The sequence below is a fragment of the Saimiri boliviensis genome, chromosome 6 (genome assembly GCF_048565385.1).
Source record: "Saimiri boliviensis isolate mSaiBol1 chromosome 6, mSaiBol1.pri, whole genome shotgun sequence".
NCBI classification, from domain to species: Eukaryota; Metazoa; Chordata; class Mammalia; order Primates; family Cebidae; genus Saimiri; species Saimiri boliviensis.
Window position 1 is genome coordinate 131,482,220 of NC_133454.1, and position 20,789 is coordinate 131,503,008.

At 62.9% G+C, this 20,789-nt stretch overlaps 1 protein-coding gene across 1 annotated transcript; it reads left to right on the forward strand.

Moving 5' to 3' along the window:
* Positions 1 to 66: 66 nt before the first annotated feature.
* Positions 67 to 19,961, forward strand: CD81 (CD81 molecule). The gene is made up of 8 exons (XM_039470766.2): positions 67 to 377; positions 13,102 to 13,216; positions 16,733 to 16,830; positions 17,590 to 17,664; positions 17,986 to 18,090; positions 18,408 to 18,509; positions 19,190 to 19,276; positions 19,368 to 19,961. The coding sequence occupies exons 1-8, from the start codon at positions 312 to 314 to the stop codon at positions 19,428 to 19,430; spliced, it is 711 nt and encodes a 236-aa protein (XP_039326700.1). The 5' UTR covers positions 67 to 311; the 3' UTR covers positions 19,431 to 19,961.
* The last annotated feature ends 828 nt before the right edge of the window (positions 19,962 to 20,789 follow it).

Here is a 20,789-nt window from a genome sequence, read left to right on the forward strand (position 1 = left end):
GCTGGAGCCGGCCGGGGCGGGGCCTACGGGGGGAGGGGCCGCGGCGCCTTTAAGTGGTGCGGAGCGGGGCGCGCGCCCGGCCAGAGAGCGAGCGCGCAGCTGCGGCGACAGCGGCGACCCCACCGCGCATCCGGCGAGGCGACCCCACCGCGCATCCTCCCGCGCCCCCCGCGCCCCCGCGCCGCGGTCTTCGCGCCCCAGCCTCTCGGCCCGCCAGGCCCCCCTGCCGGCCGCCCGCCGGGCCACGCGCCTGCCCGCCCGCCGCCCAGGACCGGCCCGCGCCCCGCAGGCCGCCCGCCGCCCGCGCCGCCATGGGAGTGGAGGGCTGCACCAAGTGCATCAAGTACCTGCTCTTCGTCTTCAACTTCGTCTTCTGGGTAAGGGCGGGGCCGGGGTCCGGGCGGGAGGGGGCGGGCACGCACCCTACCTCGGTTTCCGGCAGGTCCCGCAGCCGGGCGCTAGGCCCCGAGGGCGCAGCGCGGGCCGCGAAGTTGTGGGGCCACCTGTGGGCTCCGGGAGCGAAGTGGGGGTTCGCCTGGGGCCGCCGCGCCCCCCGACATTGGGGCTGGGGGCTGCGAGCCGAGTTTCGGGGCCTCTGTGCGCGGGGGCCCAGCCCGGCGGCCGGGCGGGGGTTCTGGGGGCCGCCGGGCAGTTCCTGCTAAGTGGTGGTGATGGGTGCGGTGGGCGCGACCTGGATCCGAGTACCCGGTCACCCCTCAGCTGAGGAGGGGCACGCGGGGTCCGCTGGCCGCGGATTCGGGTCTGTTGCCCTGCGGGGACGAAGGGGGGGCTCGCGGGCGGGACTCCTGGAGCCCCGCCCCCATGAGCTCATCAGGGCCGCCGCCCCTGGATGGTGGGGCGGGGGCGCACACTTTGCCGGAGCCTTGGGGGCGATCCACCTCACCCATTCCCCGGCCCAGCTTACTCTACAGTCTGCTGTCAGCACCTGGGACCTTCCTGGGGGTCGCGCTTAGGAAAGGAGCGCAGACACCCTCCGGGATGGCCCAAAAGCTGGGGTGCACGCACCCCGGCGGTCCCTACCTGGGGGCCGGTCTCCCACTTCTCACCCAGACACATTCCAGCCTAGGCCTCTCCCCAGAAGGGCTCTGCAGGCCTTGCGGGAGTGGGGTCCCGCTGCCCTTAGTTGGCAGGAATAAAGTGGCACCAGGGGCTTGGAGTGGGTGCCAAGGTCTGGGCGTGGGCCCGCTGCTTTAGAAAGGGGCCCCCACACTGGGCATCTTTGGGTGCCAACTTGGGTGAAGGAGGGTCTCCCGCCGAGGGTGGCTTTCTCCTGCCCACAGGCTTTGCTGTTGGGAAGTGACTGATGGGCTTTCGCCTTTTGTTTCCATTTCCGCCAGTGTTGGAATTGAGGAGGGGGTGGAAATCCCTTCTTGGCCTGGAAGGACTGGAGTGGGTGTCCATGGCCGCGGCTTCCCTGTGGTCACGCCCCTGGGCAGAGACTGCAAGCCCCTCCCCGTGCCTCCCCCCAGGCTGTCACCCCCTTCTCTTGGAAGACTCGGCTGATGTCCCAGTAGACTGAGTGTTTCTCAAGTTGAGGCAGGGAGGGCAAACTTTTAAAATGGCCCCTGGAGCCGGTGTGTGGGACCAGGGACATCTGTTTTCCATCTGGAGGGCTAAGGATCCCAGCACGGATCTGGGGCAGGGAGATTATTTGGAGGGGAAAGGACAGAGGCTGGACTGAACTCTCAGCTGGGGGAAGAGTGGGGCAGTCACATCCCACCTTCCCCAAGGCTGTTCTGCACAGCCTTCCTGGGACACTGGTGGGAGTCACCCCGTCCATCGGCTCTGCCTGGGCAGTGGGGGCAGCGAGGCTGCCTGAGAAAGGGTTGCCCTCCCCAGGCATGGCCCTGGGACCTCAGCAGGTCCTTAATGGCGGCCTGCTTCCAGCCAGGCAGGTGGGAGAGGCCTGGGACCCAAGGACATCCCTCTCCTGGCCCTGGAGCCCCATCCCCTGCCGAGGAGAGCTTGGACCTGGGGGTAGGGGCTGCAGGGGAGTCGGGGAAGGGGACTTCTCCAGAGGTGGACTTTTGCTCTCTGGACAGTGTGTCAGCGCTGGATGAGTCCCTCTTGCCTGCCCAGGCTGAGAGGTCTCCCTGGCAGCCCTCTGGGAGCGTCACCAGGGTGGGCCTGGAAGTTTTCCAGGCAGCTGGGGCGGAGGCCTGACGCATCCCAGGGGTGCTCGTTATTAAGCCTCAAGGAAATGGTTCCGAGGCCCCCCGCGCTCCCAAGGGCCTCCTCGCGCTAAGCATTCAGAACTGGTTCCGTCCACAGTCACTGTGACCCATCCATCCACTGGGGCTCTGTGGTAGCCAGAAATGCCAGGCTGGGTGAGGGGGGGCTGGTGAGCACCACCCTGCGGGAGCCCCCTCCACCCTGGCATCACAGGGGGTGTGGCTGAGAGCACAGTGCCGTGGGCTTGGGCCTCCCCCGTCTGCATTGTGGGTCCTCAGTGAGCCTGCCTCCTGGGGTTGCTGGTGGGTTCGCTGACATGCCTGAGTGCTGGTGGGGGCCTTGGTGCAGGAAGGGCTCAGGGCACGGGTCTTAGGCAGGGCTCCAAAGGGGCTCCTGCCTCAGAGCACCCAGCCTGGCCGGGCAGGATGTGCCGTGAGGAGGGGCTGCGGGACCCCTGCAGGGCCCAGAGGGACACAGTGTAGTCCTGTGGGCTCAGGGGAGGCTGGTGGGGAGGAGGCTGACAATGGGTGTCTGGATGGGCACTTGTTAAAAGTTCCACTTTAGAGAAGACTTCTTCCCCAGGAAGGAGCCCACGCACGCGCGCACGCATGCGCACTCATACACATACACACGCACACGCATGCTCCCACCTGCACACACACTCACACTTGCTGTCCCCCTCCCCAAGCCAAGGTGCAGAGGGTGGGGGTTGAGTGTCAGGCATCAAGCAGGTGTGCCCTGACTGCTTTGGGGCCTGTGAGAACTGGGCTCCCTGAGTGCGGGGCCAGCCGGCCCAAATGGGGAAGGCAGTGCAGACACCCTGGCCAAGCATCGTGGAAATCCAGTCCCTCGGGTGGGTCCGGGAGCCTACATCAGAGGTGGCTGGCACCTGAGACCCGCTGCCGTCAGGAGCAGGGCAGGAGAGCCTGTGTCCCGGGGCAGGGGACTGACCTGTGGGAGCCTCGCCTTCCTTGTCTGTGAAATGGACATAAGAGTCTTCTCCTCAGGGGCTGGCCAGGGAGCCTAGGAGAGGTATCGCCAGTCTCCGCAGGGAAAAGAGCCGTGTCCCCTGCCTGGGACTGGCTGCTCCTCCAACCTAATGCAGCTGGTGGCCACCTCCCTGTGGCAGGGCCGCCAAACCTGGCCGGGAAAGAGACCGATGAGAAGCCTTGCTAATGGGTATGTAACTCTCACTTCCAGACAGCACATGACTGTCACTTGCCAGATCTGTCGCCATCCTTCCGGGAAAGGGGCTGCAACGCTAGTGGGCGGGAGGGGCTCGGACATCCTGTGCCTGATTTCGCCGAGTGAGCGTGTGCACTCTCCCTAGCCTCCGCAGGCTGTCTGGCTGCACAGCTCTGGGGAAACTGCCACTGGGCCAAGCGGGCCGAGAAGAAGTGGATGGTTTGTCCCTGCCACAGATTGGCCACTGTCAGGCCGTCAAGCGGTGTGGGGCACAGAGTGAAAGCCGGCAGGTGTGGCTGCTTCCCAGTTGCCCCTCTGGCTGGGTGTGGCCCTGGCAGGTGCTGACAAGCCACCCACCCTCCCTGCCTCGCCAGGCTGCATGCCTGAAAGCCCTCCATTCTTCCCTGGGTTTGAGGGTCCTTCTCCTGTGCCCACCCCAGCACCTAGTTCAGCTCAGCTTTCAGAAATCTGCTTCACCCCAAATCCCTGTCTCATAACTGCTTCCAAGCCCAGACAGGGAGACAGGCCCCAGACCATCCCCTAGCCCTGTTTCCGTACCTGAAATCCCATCACGGGAAGAGCTTTGCTCGTACGGTCCATAAGGCGTAGAGTCCAGGTGCCCGGGCAAGGGAGCAGGTCGTCACCCTTGTACCGGCAGGGTTTTGGAAAGGACCCTGGGGCTGGGGAGGAGCCAGGTGCCCTGCCCCTTGATCGGGCCCCTCCTCCTTGTGGCCCAGGCTGGGTGCGCTGTGGGTGCTGGGTGACCTTCCAGCCCTGCAGGTGTCCGTCCTGTTCCTGGGATCCCTCGGGGCGAGAAGAACCAGGCTCACCCAGAAATGGGCCTCAGCGGCCTCTACTTCAAGTTGCCCCACCTGCCTGGGAGGACACAGTGGCACCAGGCAGCCTTCCAGAGACTTCTGGATTTCTCAGTGTCCCCCGGCCCCACACGCACATTCTTGGTGTTTCTGGGCTCAACCTAAGACCCCCAATCTGGTGGGCTGCAGAGCAGGTGCTGACTCATGAGAGACCCTTGGGGACCCTCCATGTAGGCCCCCAGTGCTGGAGGAGTCCGCTGAGGCAGGGGCCAGGCCCAAGGGCCTAAGGGTCAGCTGGCAGCTGGATCTTACTTGTGGGGCCATAGGTGTCTCTCACTGGCTGCCAGTGCCATGGCCATGGGGTGGCCACGATAAGGCAGCTGTCCCCCACTCCACGCACAGGGCCTTTGAGGGCTGCTTGCTCAAAGAGGTGTGGTAGGGCTGGGGGCCGGGGTGCAGAGCCAGTGAGCACTTCTCTCCGGGATGTCGGTGCCCCAGCAGGGGAGCTTCGAAAGTCCAGGTGTGGGGTTCCAAATGCCAGGGGCCGGGAGGAGGGAGTGGCTGGCTTGGCCAGAGCTGGTGGCTCCCATCCTACCCCACCCTCCCCCCCTACCTGGAGGTGTGCCTTCCTGCTACATTTAGAAGGTTACTGCTTCCCTCTTCCTCCATCCCTCTGGGTCCTAGTTATGGAAGTGAAGTGATTCAGAGAAGGTTAAGGATGGGAGGGAGAGGGCTGAGTGATGGGGGACCCTGCTTGGCGCCCTGTCCTGTGCTACCTGGAGCTCCAGGATCAGGGCAGGTGGGCAGCCTGGGGTCCTCACTTCTATCTCCTCACAGCCCTGCCAGGAGCATGATATGCCCTGCAGTGCAGAACCTACCTCAAAGCTCAGCCCCAGGTGATAGCACAGGTCAAACAGAAGACGGGGCAGTGAGACTCTCCCAGGGACAGGCGAAGGGACCCTGCTGATGGGGGCCCAGAGCAGTCCTGATCCTTGAGCTCCTTCCTGAGTGGGACCCCAGGAGTTTCTGAGGGCCACGGTTTGAAAGCACAGACTCCAGCCCCCACCCTGGGACCCCAGGGAGCTCACCGTCTCACACAGCCACAGGCCACTCCCCCACCCCCAGGGGCTCAGCTTGACCGTGGGGCTGCCTGGAACAGTGTTTCCTTCTGTCCCCAAGAAGATGAAAGTAGCTTAAAGGAAGTAGCCCCGACTATACCCGGCAGGCTCCTAGCCCGGAACCACCCACACCACCCCAGGCTTGCTGGGCGATTATCAGGCCCACGGGGCAATCAGGAAGCCAGGGTTCCCAAGTGATGGCTCTCGAGGCTGGAAACCAGAACCACAGCCGAGTGGGGTCCCCCCGGGGCTGTGGTCACACCCAGGTGGGAGCAGGTACTGGCTCTCGGCCAGGCTGTGCTGGGTGGCCTCTCGGGTGCTGCTCTGTCTGGAGACACCCTGAGCTGCCCTGGGCCCCTCTACCCTCTCTCTGGTCCTCTGCCTGAGGCCACCCATCTTCCACCTCCCATCGACCTCCCTGAGGGGCACTGGCCCACCCAGACCTTTTTCTTTGAAGTGCAGCCCGTCACCTGGCCTTTCCCCTGTGGGTCACTGGGACTGTCTGTGTTGACGAACCCTTCCTACAGGGGCCAACGGGGTGGAGGAGCTTCCCAGAGGAGGGGTAAGCAAGGTGGGGCAAGGGACTTCCTGGCTTCCTTGCCTGGGGAGCAGCTGGCCTTGGAAGGGGCTTGGTTCTTGGGGCACCGGTGCCTACCACCCCTGAGGCCTGGGAGACGCCAGGATCCTCTGAATGGGTGCCCATCCTCCTGGTCCCAAGGGAAGTGGCTCCTCACATACCCCAGCTGGCAGGGCCAGAGGGCTAGCATCCTCGCCTGACACCTATTTTTAGATACTGAGACAGGCGGCTTCCTCAGGGCCAGGGGCCAGGGGCCCTGTGAGTGGAGCTTCCGCTTCCTGGCCTAGGAGAGAATTCCTGCCCCTCTTCCTTCCATGCTGCCTTCCCGCCCCTGGAGGTCACAACGGGGTCCGAGGGGCAGCTGCCTACCACTTAGGAGGGCCTGAGAGGGCCCATATCACCCAGGAAGGAGGCCTTGTCCCCAGACTCCACACCTAGGCCTGGCACTGTCCCTTCTTGGTGGGCAGAGAGTGAGGGGTTGGCCTGTGGGACCAAGGCTGCAGGGGCCATTCCCCTCCCACCCCCAGTGTCCCTTCCTGGAAGCACCTTGCCGAGCCTCTCCTTCCACCTTCACCCAGTACCTCCAGGCGACTTCCTCCCTTCCTTCCTGCCTCAGGGCCTCACCGTCCTCCCGGGGAGGGGCTCTCAGGCTGAGCCCAATGGGCACTTCCTGGTGTGTTTCCCGCATGCACAGTCCACCACGTGCAGCCCCAGGTGTCGGTGAGCAGACACAGAGCCCGCCGTGTGGCCCTGCCTGGTGGCCCTTCTCCCCAAGAGCATCAAGGTAGGGCCTGGGCTAGAGATGCAGGAATGCCGGCTTCTGCATAACGGCGGGATGAGCTGATGCATCGTGGTCCTCATCCGCCAATGGGGTGCCTGGTCAGGACTTGGGGTGACCTCTTGGCCCTTCTGGGTGGGGGCAAGCTATGTATAGGGCGACCAGATCCCTGCCCCTTCCTGCAGCTGTGGGGGCGTGTGTGGGGGCGTGTGTGCTGGCGTGGAGAGCTCTCACCCAAAGCCCGGCTCCTGGCTGTCCGGGGCCTGTGGGGGCAGCAGGCAGCTGGCATGGAAGGGGAACTGCCCTAGGCCTGCCCGGGCAGCGCCCGCTGCCTTTTGCTCCCTTTCAGCTGCTTCTTGGAAACGGCGGACAGGCTGGGCAGGGACCCAGTGTGCTTGGCAGCCCCCCTTTTAAAGTCGCCTCTGTTATTTATTAATTCCCAGGAAGGAGAAAGAAAGAACCAGAATCCTTCATGGAGTTACAAACACTGCTTTCAGCGGCCTCGCAGGGAGCCCTCCAGGAACCCCACAGGTCACCCGGGCTCCATCCTGAGAGCCACCCCCCATCCCCAATCCCCAGCAGAGCCTGTCGTGGGGTAGGGCAGGGTGTCTGGGGAGGCGGGGCGTCTCGGGAGACAGGGCATTCGTGGGGTGGGGCCATGTGGGAGGTAGGGCAGCCAGGAGGTGGAGCATTTCAGGGGCGGGGCGTTTCTGGAGGCTGGAGTATCTTGGGAGGTGGGAGCAGGTGGCGGAAAGGCTTCCCACAGGTGAGCTTTGAGCAGGGAGGTCCCCGTGTGGATGGTTCTGTGGCGAGAGGGATGACTGAGGGCTTCCCCAGGCTAGCACTTAACGAAACCTAATGTTGATGGAGAGCTGGGCGCTGCGACGCAGGCCAAGTTGTGTGGATGTCAGTTTCTGCACCTTTATTTTCTCATTTGTAGACAAGGCACAGAGAGGCTGAGATGGGCCTGAGGTCGCCCAGGTAAAAGGCGCTCAGCAGCCGGGGCCTCAGGCTGCCTCCCGCCTCATCTCTCTGTGTTTTCCATGGAAGCGGGACTCTTAACTGACCTTCAGGCTCCATACTCATATTCCAGTCCCTAACTTAGATTTATCCTACAACTACAGTTCTATCGACTAACTTTGGTGTTTCCCACGCTGCTGCTTGTCCCTGGGAAGCGTTGGCTCCGCCCCGGGAGAAGTTAGCACCAAGATGGCCGCCTGGGGCCTTTGGGGCCCGGAAGAAACACTGGCCCTCAGGATTTCAGTCATCAGGGACTTGGGGCGTCGGGGCTTTTCACATAGCTTTATTTAGACGTGATGGACACACCGTAAATGCAGATATTTAAAGGGTACAACTGGGTAAGTTTTGACAGGTTTATACCCTCTTGAAACCATCACCAACTCCCCAAGCATCCCTGGGGCCCTTGGGATCTCTGCTTCCTGACCCTCCTCCCCATCCCAGGCAACCCCGGACCGTCTCTGTGGATGTAGGCAGCGTGCCTTTCTTCGATCCCACTGCAGGTGGACTCAGAAGGCTCTTGCGAGTTGTTACTGTTCTGCTTCTTCCATTCAGCATAATTACCCAGAGGTGCGCCCATGTTGTGGCGTGCCTGTCACCTGTTCCTTTTTACTGCTGTGCAGGGAGGCACCCATGTGAGCAAACCTGTGCGAGGGACCCAGGGTTCTCCCGCTCACCGGTCCTCGGGCATAGGGGTTGTTTCAGTTTGGGGCATTTACAAGAAACGTTGCTAGAACATTTGTGTACAAGACTTGTGTGAACTTCAGTTCATTTCTCTTGGGTAAATACCTGGGGGTGGGGTAGCTGGGTCATGTGGTGAGTGTGGGTTTCACTACTTAAGCAGCAGTTTTACATAACTGCCAAACTGTGTTTCAAGGTGTCTGGACCGTTTTGCAGTCCCCGTTGAGTGCCTCCCCCGTCGGCACTTGCTGTGGGTGGCCTTTTTCGTCGTAGCCAATCCAGTGGGTGCGCCCGGGACGTTGCTTCGGCTTTCCCTGGTTTCCTGATCACTGGTGACGTGGAGCATCTATCTTCCGTGGGGAAGGGTCTGTTCCTGCCTTTTGCTCATCTTTCAAAGACTGGGCGGTCGTTTTTCTTACTGTTGCATTTGGAAAGTCCTGCATATGTTCAGGTCACAGGTCCTGTCCCAGGCCCTTCCTCGCCCCAGTCCACACATCTCCAGGCTCTGTCTTGTGTCTTTCAGGGAGCAGGTGTCCTTTGCGTTCCTGACTCTGGGGGCACTCCAGCCCTGCCACAGGCGGTTGGTGATGGGGCAGGGGCACCTCGGCCTTTCCCACCACGGCCCGTGGGGGTTTGGTGCTGCCGTGGCCCTCCCTTGTAGGTGGCCTTAGGGGAGCCCCCCACCACCTCCATTTCCTCAACCAGAAACCGGGGGTGACCGTCACCACCATTAGGGTCACCGAGCTCCAGCTCAAGGTTTCTGCTGGAGGCCTCTCTGGCTCAGCGTGTCCCCCTGTGAGTCCATGCTAGGGTTGGGAAGACCAAGGCCCAGACGAGGCCTCTGCCCAGGGCCTGGCACTCCTTGCTGCCCCATTTTTCCACCCAGGGTGGCTCCTGTTTGTGGTGGCCTCGGGGACAATTGAGGTGGGCAGATTGGTGTCACCCCCATTTCCCGCTGCCCCTCCCATCCCCTCCTGACCCAGCTCTTCTTCCCTGTTGGAAGTCACATGGGCCCTTGGGTCCTTCCTGGTCTTGGCCCAGGCTCTTCCGGGCCCCACAGGTCAGGATCAGCCTTTCCTGCAACCCTCAGCAGAGGCCTGGGGCCAGGGCTGATCTGGGGGCAACCTCCCCACATGGCCCTGGAGGCTGAACAGAAGCCCCTTCCCAGAGCACAGCAAGAAGCTGCCATGTGGCCTGAAATCCCACCATTAGCAGGTTTGGGGTTTAGGGTGAGCTTTCTGTGAGGATGGTGTGCCCATCAGAGGGCTCAGCGCCCAGGCTACAAGAGGGGTGGTCCCCGCTCAGCCAGGGAGGGTGTGGGGTGGATGAGCCCCTGCAGGGCGGCTTCCGAGCCAGGCATGGTTCTATGATCAGTTCTGTTTTACAGAGGGGGACACTGAGGCACGGGGAGCCTGGGGTGCGGCCAGCAGCCCCACAGCTCCTGTGGCTGAATCAGGGATTGTAACCAGGTCTCTGTGGGGATGGGGTTCCCCCATCCACCTGCCCTACTCTGGCCCAGAACAGCTCTCAAAACAGTATCTGGACCACAGTTCCAAAACAAAATAAGCAATGTTTTCAAAGGCCCTGGAGGAAGCCAGAGTTACCACGGCAACTCGGCCTGGCCACCTCCTCCCGCCAGGCTGCAGATGGAGCCAGCTCAGGAGGGCAGCGGGGTGAGGACAGCCAGGCTCTCTGGGGCCACCCGCCGGCCCCTACCCTTCCCACCTCTCCTGAACTGTCCATATCCTCCCTGTGCTGCCACGGATGTGACAGGCACAGAAGAACCAGGAGCTCTCAGCTCCTGGAGGATTCTGGAAGCCAGGGGGGGCCCCTGGCCTCCCTGGGGCCTTGTCATGTGAGGGGCACACTTGGGGTCCCAGCTGCCAGGTGGCTTCCAGCACCGCCTGCAGGTGCACATCAGGCCCTCCGTGGTTCTAATGAACCTTCCACTTGGCACGGAAGAGCTTCGGGGTAGGGCCTGGGCAGGGAGGTAGGGCCCCATCCTCTCTAAACCAAAGTGTGAACATGGAGTTAATACTCCTATAGGAGAACAGGAGGCCCAGCTCCTAAGAAGAAAGTCCGAGAACCCCCAGCCCAAGCTCTTGTGTCAGGTTCGTGGAGAGGGTACCCTGGCAGCCCCGTTACAGGGGAGCCATCAAGGACCCCTTTGGGGTGAGAGCCCCGTGACTGCTGGCACCAGCAGCCCTACAGAGCTCATCTGATTTTTGAGGCAGGGTCTTGCTGTCCCCCAGGCTGGAGGGCTGTCCCCCAGGCTGTCCCCTCCCACCAGCAGCATGGTCACAGCTCACTGCAGCCTGCAACATCTGGCCCAAGCAGTCTGCCAACCTCAGCTTCCCAGGTGGTGAGACCACAGGCATATGCCACTAATATGCCCAGCTAATTATTTTTATTTTTCGTAGAGATGGGCTCTCAATGTTGCCCAGGCTGATCTTAGACTCCTGGCCTCAAGTAGTCCCCCCATCTTGGCCTCCCAAAGTGCTGGGATCACAGGCGTGAGCTACCACGCCTGGCTAATTTTCTCCTCAGAGACACCGCCTTACTTTAAGACCCAGGCTGGAGTGCAGTGGCACAATCATAGCTCACTGCAGCCTCAACCTCCTGAGCTCAAGCGATCCTCCCGCCTTAGCCTCCAAAGGTGCTGGAGTAACCGGTGCTCACCACCACCCCCAGTCCCCTCTGGCCTTACTGTTTGCCAGGCCCAGCTCAGGTCCCGGGGGAGGGGAGCCCCCAGCTCCTACAGCCCCGGAACCCTTATCGGGGCCCTCAACCAGCCTGCCTGGGGCGTCCTCCGGGCTTTCCTTGGGCGAGGGCTATGGTACTGGGGTCTGAGGCTCACACTGTGCCTGGCACAGCCCCCTGCGCAGCCCCATCTTGGGGCCATGCTCCCCGGCGGGGCCATCGGAGCAGGAGTGGGGCCATCCAGGTGGTGGTCTCGGTTTTTCTTCTGCAGTTGACGGGCAGCCCTGCACCTGTTGTGGGGTCAGTGCTGGGCGCCTGGTGCTGGTGAGGCAAGGCCTCAGCTGCTGGGATGGGACCTGCCTGGCACCCAGCTGCTGGCAGCACCAAGCATTCTGACCCAGCTCTGGGAGCAGCTGCCGTCTGGGCCGGCGTTCTCTGCGGCGGAGGTGTGCCCCTCGCCACCCCGAGTTCCTTCTCAATGGGCTGATTCAGCTCATGTCCCCTGCCTCCTCCTCCAGGAAGCCCCCAGGGCCTGGCCGTCAGGGAGAGTGGCATGGAGGAGGAAGGCAGGCTTGCCTGAGCCTATGGGAGCCGGGCGGTAGCCACACTTGGGGGCCCTGACCCCGGAGGTGTCTTCAGCATCCCCTGGCCTGGGTGGTCCCTGCCCAAGGGCTGTGCGTGGCTTGCCTGCCAGACCACGTTTTAGGGGACTCTCGTGCTGTCCTGGGGCAACGGGGGTAAAGGCTGACTTAGTCAGGCTGTCCAGCAATGAGCATCTCCTGCTGTGGGCCAGGGACCCTGGAACTGACCGATGGTGTCCTAGAGACGCAGTGTCCCCAGGCTGCTGGAGGGCTGTGGGGAAACTCCTAGAGGGCTCTGAAGGGGACCCAGCCCCCACCCCATCTCGCAGGGAGCAGCGTCTGCAGGAGGTGTCCTGGAGTGGAGGAGGGCAGGGCAACGGGACTCAGCGTCACTGGTCATTTATGGGGATCCCATGTCTGCAGTGTGCCCTGCATGGTGCTAGGCACCAGGGACAGCAGAGGACAAGCTTGTGTCCCCTCCCACCAGCAGAAGGCTGGGCACTGACCCTAGGGAGAGGGGCCTCGGTGTTTCTGGCGGGTGGCCTGGGCACATGCCTGGCCTGGTCAGATGCTCAGAATGGCCTGGGCTGGCCCAATCTCGAGGGAAGACCCCAACTGGCTAGCGTTGGTGTGCACCCAGGACAACCAGGCGTTGGGGATCTGTCCCCTCTCTGAGCCCCATCCCCGCCCACCAGTCTCCAAGCACAGCCCCGCTTCCTGCCCCAGCCGCTGAGCCTCCATCACGTGTTGGAGACCACAGCAGCTTCCTTCCTCCCAAGTTTCACTTCCCAGTGCTGATGGCCCCAGGGACGTACCCCGCAAACCCCGCAGGCCCTGGCGCCTAAGGCTCAGCCTGGTAACATCAAATCCTACCCCCTCCTCCTGGCAGCAAACATGGGGCACCCCTACTCCAGAGTTCTCAGCACCCCCAGAGAGAGGCAGTGCCTACCGAGCTCAGACTCCTGGGGCAGTGCCACATGCATGCAGGAGGTTCCAGTGTTCCTGGGATACCCAGGTCCTGGAATCGCCTCTGGCCAGATACGGAAGGTGAAACTACAGGGTGTCCAGTGAACCTTGAACTTCAGATAAGCACCACGTTCTGTTATTGTGTGTCCTGTGCAGTATTTGGGACACACTTATGGTAAAGAAGGATTCTGTTTTCATCTGAGAGGCCGATTTCACCAGTGTCGCGTGTCTTCCTGGCTGTCCCACCCTGGAGTGGCACTCCACAGGTGCAGGGCAGGGCCAGGCTCCAGGTTGACGGCAACCAAAGCACCCGCCCCCTGGTTCCTGACTCCAGGGGCTCCTGGGGCAGGGCAGCAGAGCTGACAGCTGCTCCCTGCGTGGGGGCCGGCAGGTGGCTCAGCCAGACAGGAGGCTGCTGGGGCCGTGGGGTGGGGGGCATGCTGTGCTGCAGTGCTCTTGCTGCACGTGACACATTCCTGATCTTTCCCAGCTGGCTGGAGGCGTGATCCTGGGTGTGGCCCTGTGGCTCCGGCATGACCCGCAGACCACCAACCTCCTGTATCTGGAGCTGGGAGACAAGCCTGCGCCCAACACCTTCTACGTAGGTGAGTGTCTATGTGGCGATCTCAGACGCGTTTAGGGAGGGCTTCTAGGAGGAGGCAGGGCCTAGCCTTTTGGGTGGGGACATGGAGGGCGAAAGTCAGTCAGGCATGGTGTGTCTGGGAAGAGAGGTGGTCCTGGAAAGGGCTCTGGGAGCTAGGGTTGAGACGGAGGTGGGACTGTGGCCTGCTGGGACCCCAGCACATCTCTGGGCTCAGCCAGGGCAGGAGGTGGAAGCTGGGCATGGGAGGGGACTGTGTCGAGACCTTGCTTATTTTAAGCATGGGTTATTTCTGGGGAGGCTCCCTGGGAAGGGCGGGGCTGGATGCCTGGGCCTCACTGAGCAGTTCAGGCCGCCCTGGAGGGAGGGAGGGAAGGATGGAGCTTGAGGGATGGAACCCAGAGAGGGGTGGAGAAGGAGTAGGGGACTGGGCAGTTGAGGGGTGGAGACAGGAGAGGGGAGGGGTGGAGAGGGGTGGAGATGCCCCCAGGGGGTGGCATGACTCAGCTGCCCCTGCAGGCAGCTGTACCTTGCTGCCTTATTAGGCTTCTTGTGGGGGACTGGGCTGCCCTCCCTGCCCCCAGCAGCCCGGGTGGAGGAGGAGGAGGAGGAGGAGGAGGAGGAGGAGGAGGAGGAGGAGCAGGGCCAGCTCACTGTGCAGAGCAGTGCCCTTCCTCCCGGTGCCCCTGGCAGGGCTGGCGCTGGTGGGGCTCTGGAGCATTTGTTGAGATGCTTCTGTCCTTTAAAGGAGGCCCCTGGGAAAGTCCCGCTGCTCTCGAAGGCTGAGGGGTGGGAGAGGTGGGCAGCCTGTGTGTCCCCAGGCTTCAGGGCTCCCCTCAGCCGGCAGTGGCCCCCAGGCCGGGCCCCCCACCAGTTACAGAGGCCGCTTGGCTGGGTTGCTGAACCAGGGCCCCAGGAGGCCCAAACGGTCCCGCTCACACCCCGCCCTGCCTTCTTGTCCAGTCTCCCCAGGGCCCTCACACGTTCCTTCTTCCCCTTGCCCATCTCATGGGTCAGATGGCCAGTGCTGGGGTCCAGACAGCGTTGACAGGGACAGCCCCTGTCCTCCCCAGAGACAGGAGCCTGCGGCCCACAGAGGGCTTCTGGGCCCAGCCGATTCTGGAGAGGGTCCCATGGCCCTCCCATAGGTTCCTGGCCTCTCTCGGGGCCGTGGCGCCCTCACGGGTGTGAGTGTCAGGAGGAGAAGGGGAAAGGCTGCTGTCCCAGGGCTCGTGTGGAGACCACGCCCTGCAGGTGACTGGGGCGCTCCTGCTGGCATCCTCGGAACACTTTGCCCATGTGCCCGGGCTGTGGGCGGCAGAGCCTGGCCAGCACCCTCCCATCCCTGAGGATGCGTCTCTACTGGGAGGCCCCTCCCGGGCCTCTTGTTTCCCGCTCCCCAGATCATCAGGGATGTACGGGGCCCAGAAGGTCCTCCCAGCAATACTGGGCCTTGCCCTCCAGGGCCACCAGTCCAGCCAGTGACAACTGCAGCATCCCCGGCCTGGAACAAGGCTGCCCCACACGTTCCTCGTACTTCTGTCCAGGGTCAGAAGAGGCGGCCCCTGCCACCGTGTCCCCTTCTCCAGGACCTGGGGCGTGTGGGTGTGAGGCAGCCTGGGGCAGGTGTTCTTGAAGGGGTCACCCTCCAGGCACCCGGCGGCCAAGCCTCATGGATGGAACAGCTCCTGCTGTTGGGGCAGCATCCGGCCTCATGTGGCCCCAGAGTAGCTGAAGGGTCACCTGTCTTCAGGCCAGGGCAACGACAGGGGACGGAGCACCCCAGAGAGGTGGGCCAGGCCTCCTTCCTGTGCCCCACCGTCTGCAGAAGCAGAGGTCACAGGCTGTGCTGAGCCCCCATGGGGCAGTGGTGCTGCCCCCTCACAGTGCCAGGGCAAGACTGGCGTTAGAAGCAGCTATCTGACCGGCACGGTGTCACCGTGGCCACATCAGAGCTCCAGCCCCAGAGCCCCGCCCTCTGCCCTCGGCTTGGCTTCCCTGGCCATTGTGTTGGCCACATGGCTGCAGGTCCTGCCACCTGTGACATGGGATCTGCCACCCCGTGGGGACCCCTTGGAGCCCCGCTGGCCACCAAGTCCTTCCCCATCCCAGAATCGGCCTTCTGGAGCCTCTTGCTGTCCCCAGTTCGGGCCAGGCCCTACCAAGGGCTCTTTATCCAGCGCCAGGCTCACTCCGCAGGTCCCTCAGAGATGCTGTGTGTGCGGTGGGTGAGGCCCGCGGGCTTTAGAGAGGAGCCTAGGGTGGGGCTGGGGCCTGGCAGGGGCTCTGGCAGGCTCTGAGCCTGGGCCTCCCACCTCCTGTCAGACCCTCCAGGACCAAAAAAGGCAAGGCGCCCCTCCCGACCAGTGCCCCTCCTGACCTGCACCCCTCGGTGAACCCAGCCCTGCAACCCAGGAGTTCCAGGGTCTGAGGGAGGGAGAGCTGGCTCCTAGGCACCGTGCCCATGAGCAGGTACCACTTGCAAGGCATCTCCGGCAGAGGCTTCATCTGGCCAGAGGAGGCCGGGTGGTGGGGCCCAGATCTGGGCGTGTTCTCTACCCGCATGGGTCCTGCCCCAGGCACCTTCTCCCCTGGGCTGGCTGCTGCATTGCCACAGCAACTGGGGACGGGGCGCCTGCTGAAGGATGGGGGCAGGCAGGCCCTGAGAGACACGGACGGCTGTCCCGAGGGCACAGGGCCCTGGGTGGCTGGGCCCACAGGTCGCTTCCCACCCTTGGGCAGCCCCTTCTCCCTCCCCAGGAGCACGCTGCGCAGCCAGGGGCTGCGGGGGAGTTGGGGAGGGCCGGCCTTCCCGCTCTGGTGGAGAGGGCCCAGGTGGGGTGCTGGCCCTCAGGCCCAGAGCCTAGGAAGCCAACTTGATCCCTCCACGCAGCAGCCAGGTTCAAATGCGGGTGCCCTAACGGAAGTACCACTGTGCTGCCAAGTTTGGGGGCAGAGCCGCAGGGCCCTGCCCACTTCACGCACTGCACTGGCTCCGGACCCTGGGCTGACCCTCGACCCTGGCCTGCGCTTTCAGCTGCCACTCCCACCTAAGATGAGGGGTCCTTCTCAGACCCCATGCCAAGTCCCAGAGGCACTGGGAGCAGGTTTAGGCAGTGGGTGGCAGGTGGGGGACTGTGGGTGGCGGGTTTGGTGGGTAGTGGGCTGTGGGTGGTGGGTGGGGGACCGTGGCTGGCAGGTGTGGCAGGTGGTGGGCCGTGGCCATACCACAGGCCTTGGCCCTGCGAAGCACCCGTCTCCAGCACTCAGAGTACTCAGGAGGCACACAGTCCCCCCCGGTCGTCTCAGTCTCCCTTCTGCGTCACGGGAGAGGACGCTGAGGCACAGAGAGTTCGCAGGGCCGAGCTGGGATGCGGGCCCTCACTGCTCGTCCGTGGCAGTCGGCATCCCCAGGTCTTTCTCGCTGGGCAGCCTGCGGTGGGGTCGGCACCCGGGACCCTCCGGGGTCTCGGGCTGTGATGAGTGTGCAGGCGCCCACCCAGTGTTGCTCTCCTCCAAGGCATCTACATCCTCATTGCTGTGGGCGCCGTGATGATGTTCGTTGGCTTCCTGGGCTGCTATGGAGCCATCCAGGAGTCCCAGTGCCTGTTGGGGACGGTAAGGCAGGGAGGTGGGCCTGCGCCTGGGCGGGGCCCGGCCTGGGGAGGGACAGGGGGCTGTGTCCGGCCCTGGTGCTCAGGGCGGAACCTGGACTTCTGGGGGAGGCAGTGGTGGCGGCTCCCGTGCCCCAGTTTTCCCATTTGGTTTTTAAATTAAATCCCACTGTGCTTGATCTCCTCATGGCCAGTTCCTAAGTGATCTCTTTTCTTCGTCAGTAAATAGCCACAAACATAACAGGTTTTAGCTCTAAGGCCAGCCCTGGGCGTCCCTGGGCACACCGCCCGCAATGGGCAGCCCAGGCCTGGCTGTGCTATCCAGGGCCTGGTCAGTCCAGGAAAGGGGAGCCTGTGCCCGTGTTTCCAGTGGGAGAAACTGAGGCACATCCCATGGCTCCCTTCCCATGGGGAGCAGGAGCAAGGGGGTGGGGAAGACCAGGTCTGAGTCCGGGGTCAGGCTGCTGCACATGCCTCCCGGGGCTGCAGACATCTCGGACTCACCAGCTGTGACCCCAAACCTCAGGCCCCGCCCCATCCACCCCAGGGTGCTGGTGCTGGCAGGGAAGCCGTGGGCTTTGACGTCTGCTTCCTGCGGCTGAGTGTTAGGCTCTGTGCTCTGGGGCTCACACATGGCGCTCATTCCTGGTCAGGTGGTGGGCTGGTCCCTCACACAGCCTGCTGGGTGCCTGGGTGTCGCCTGCCCTGGGGCCCCGCCCACAGCCTGCCCTCTTTCCTCCCTCTGGCCACTGCATGGCTCCAGTTCTTCACCTGTCTGGTCATCCTGTTTGCCTGTGAGGTGGCCGCTGGCATCTGGGGTTTTGTCAACAAAGACCAGGTGAGTCTGGGTGCGCGGGGGGGTAGGGCGGGGTGCGTGGGAGGGGCACCCTCCTCTCCTTTCGCGGGTGGAGGGTACTCTTTGGGCTCCTCCTGGGACCCACTTGGTGGGAGAGTCTCCAGGGGCTGTATGGAGGAGGCAGCATGGGGGCAGAGCACAAGGCCAGCCTCCCTTGCGTGTCCCAGCGCCCCCGGGGCAGCTGAGAGTGTAGAGGTCTGGCCTGGAAGCCGCCCCGCCCTGGGAGAGCCTGGGAAAGGTGCGTGGGGCCAGGACAAGGTGGGGGAGGTCCCAGCTGTGCCAGTGACCGCAGCCCTCCCCCAGATCGCCAAGGATGTGAAGCAGTTCTACGACCAGGCCCTGCAACAGGCCGTGGTGGACAATAACACCAACAACGCCAAGGCCGTGGTGAAGACCTTCCACGAGACGGTGCGGCGCGGCGCGGGGGCGGGGCGGGGCGGGGCGGGAACCCGGGCAGGCTGCGTCTCCTCCTGGACCACCCCTGGGCCCGCCCAGACCTCAGGAGCAGGAGGCGCCTTGGGGACCTCTAGGACCCTTGGGCTCAGCTGGTCCTCGGGTGGGAACCTAGTGGGCCAGGCTGGCCCAGGGCACGGGGATCTCTGAGCAGCGCAGCTCAGCGGGAAGAAGGCTGGCCCTGGATGCCTCCACAGTAGGGGGCACCACATACCCCTGGCCACCGTCCCCTGGGCCTGCCCAGGGCTGACCTCATACCCTGCTCTCTGCAGCTCAACTGCTGTGGCTCCAGCACGCTCTCCACCATGAGCACCTTGATATTCAAGAACAATCTGTGTCCCTCGGGCAGCAATATCATCACCAACCTCTTCAAGGTGTGCGAGGCGGGGGGCTTCTGGGGGCCGGCAGGGGCGGGCCTGATCCCCCGAATCTCCCAGCCCCTGGGTGCGGTCTTGGGGTGGGCAGGCCACACGGCCACCCCTCCAGCCCTGGCAGGGGAGCGACCACACCGGGTGGCGTGGCCCCCTCAGGGCTGCTCTGCCAGGAGGGTCGGGGTGGGACCACCTCTGGCCCGCAAGGAAAGCAGGCCCCCAGGGCTTCGCATGCCAGATGCAGGAGGTGGAGGCTCTCGGGGGTGGGAGCTCACCTGTACCCACAGCCCCATGTGTGCACTTGTGGGTGTGGATGCCCCTGACAGCCCGTCCCTGGGGTAGTGAGTGCCCTGTGGAAGTTTCCTGCCGAGGCCCCAGTGGAAGCTGTCAGTGGGTGCACATCAGTGACACTTCAGGGCACTAGTGGCACTGATGACTGACGGCAATGGAAAAGGGCACAGTGTGTCCCGGGCATTTCACGTTTATGTTAAAACGGGTGGAAGATAAAAAGCCGGCAGAGGCCGGGTGGATGGGGGTGGGCTGGGGTGGGCTGGAGTGGGGTGGGGGTGGGGGGCTGTTCCTCGGATTCCCGTCCACACTTTCTGTGATGACCACGGACTGCTGTGTGACAACGGGGCGCGGAGGCCGGGTCCCTGACTGCTGGCACCTGACCACCCCTGCAGGAGGACTGCCACCAGAAGATCGACGAGCTCTTCTCCGGGAAGCTGTACCTCATCGGCATCGCGGCCATCGTGGTCGCCGTGATCATGGTGAGCGCGCGGGGTGGGAGGGCCTGTTCTCCGGGCTGCCCCTCCTTCGGGCCGTGCTGACCCCGCCGCCGCTGCCGCCCCCCTCTCGCAGATCTTCGAGATGATCCTGAGCATGGTGCTGTGCTGTGGCATCCGGAACAGCTCCGTGTACTGAGGCCCCGCCGCTCTGGCCGCAGGGACCCCTGCTGCGCCCCCCACCCCCACGAGCGACCCGGACGCTTTGAGGGGGCCGTCACCGCCTGTGTATATAACGTTTCCGGTATTACTCTGCTACACGTAGCCTTTTTATTTTCGAGGTTTTTTGTTCTGAACTCTCCTGTTACCTTTTCAGGGCTGACGTCACATGTAGGTGGCGTGTGTGAGTGGAGACGGGGCCTGGGCCTTTGGGACTGCAGGGAAGGGGTCCCAGGAAGCTCTGCCTGCTCAGCCGGGCCTCTCCCGGGAGCCACTCGAGCAGAGACTCAGCTTGGCCAACTTGGGGGGCTGTGTCTGCCCAGCTCGCCCGTCCTGTGGGCTGCACAGCTCAAGCCTTTTTAATCCTTGATCCCTCTGCCCTGGTCGAGAGCCGAGTCTGTGGGCACTCTCTCTGCCTTCATGCACCTGCCCTTTCTAACGTGTCACCTTCAACTGTAATCACGACATCCTGAATCCATCATTTAATAAAGAAGGAACATCAGGCATGCTACCAGGCTGTTCAGTCCTTCAGTGCCAGCGGCGTCTGAGACCTACGGGGTGGCCAGAGGGCACGAGAGTCCGGCGAGGCTGGGCCTCGGCTCTGTGAACTGTGTCGGGTCCAGGGCGAGGTGGGTGGGTTGGGATCCCTGGTGTCCACAAAAGAGGTCACTGTAAAATTTGGGAAATTTATTCTGAGCCAAATATGAACACCAAAGGCCTGTGGCACAGCCCCAGGAGGTCCTGAGAACCTGGCCCAAGGTGGTCAGGCTACACCTTGCTTGTATACATTTTAGCGATATAAGACATCGGTCAGTGCATCTGAGATGTACACTGGTTTAGCCAGAAAGGTGGGGTAACTTGCTTGAAAGGGAGGGACTTTCAGGTCACAGGTGGATTAAAAGATGTTCTCGTTGATTGGCAATTGGCTGAGTCTGTCTAAAGTCCTGGAATCAACAGAGTGGACTCTGGATTAGTCCATTATCTAATGGGTTAAAGGAGTTGTGAAGACCGAGATTCTTATGCAGATGAAGCCTCCAGATTGTAAATGTTTCATATCAGACTTAAAAAGGTGCCAGAATCTTAGTTAATTCTCTCCTGGGTCAGCAAATGGACCTGGAGAGGGAGGGGGATTCTGTATAGAATTTAGATTTTCCCCACAAGAGACAGCTTTGCGGGACAATTTCAAAACGCGTCAAAGAAATATATTTTGGGGGTAAAATACTTCGATTTCTTTCAGGGTATGCTGTCACGTTGGCATCTTACTGCTACAGAGTCTTTTTTGTGAGTCTTAAAGTCTCTGTTTTATTTTTATTTTAGAGGGAGTTTCGCTCTTGTCGCC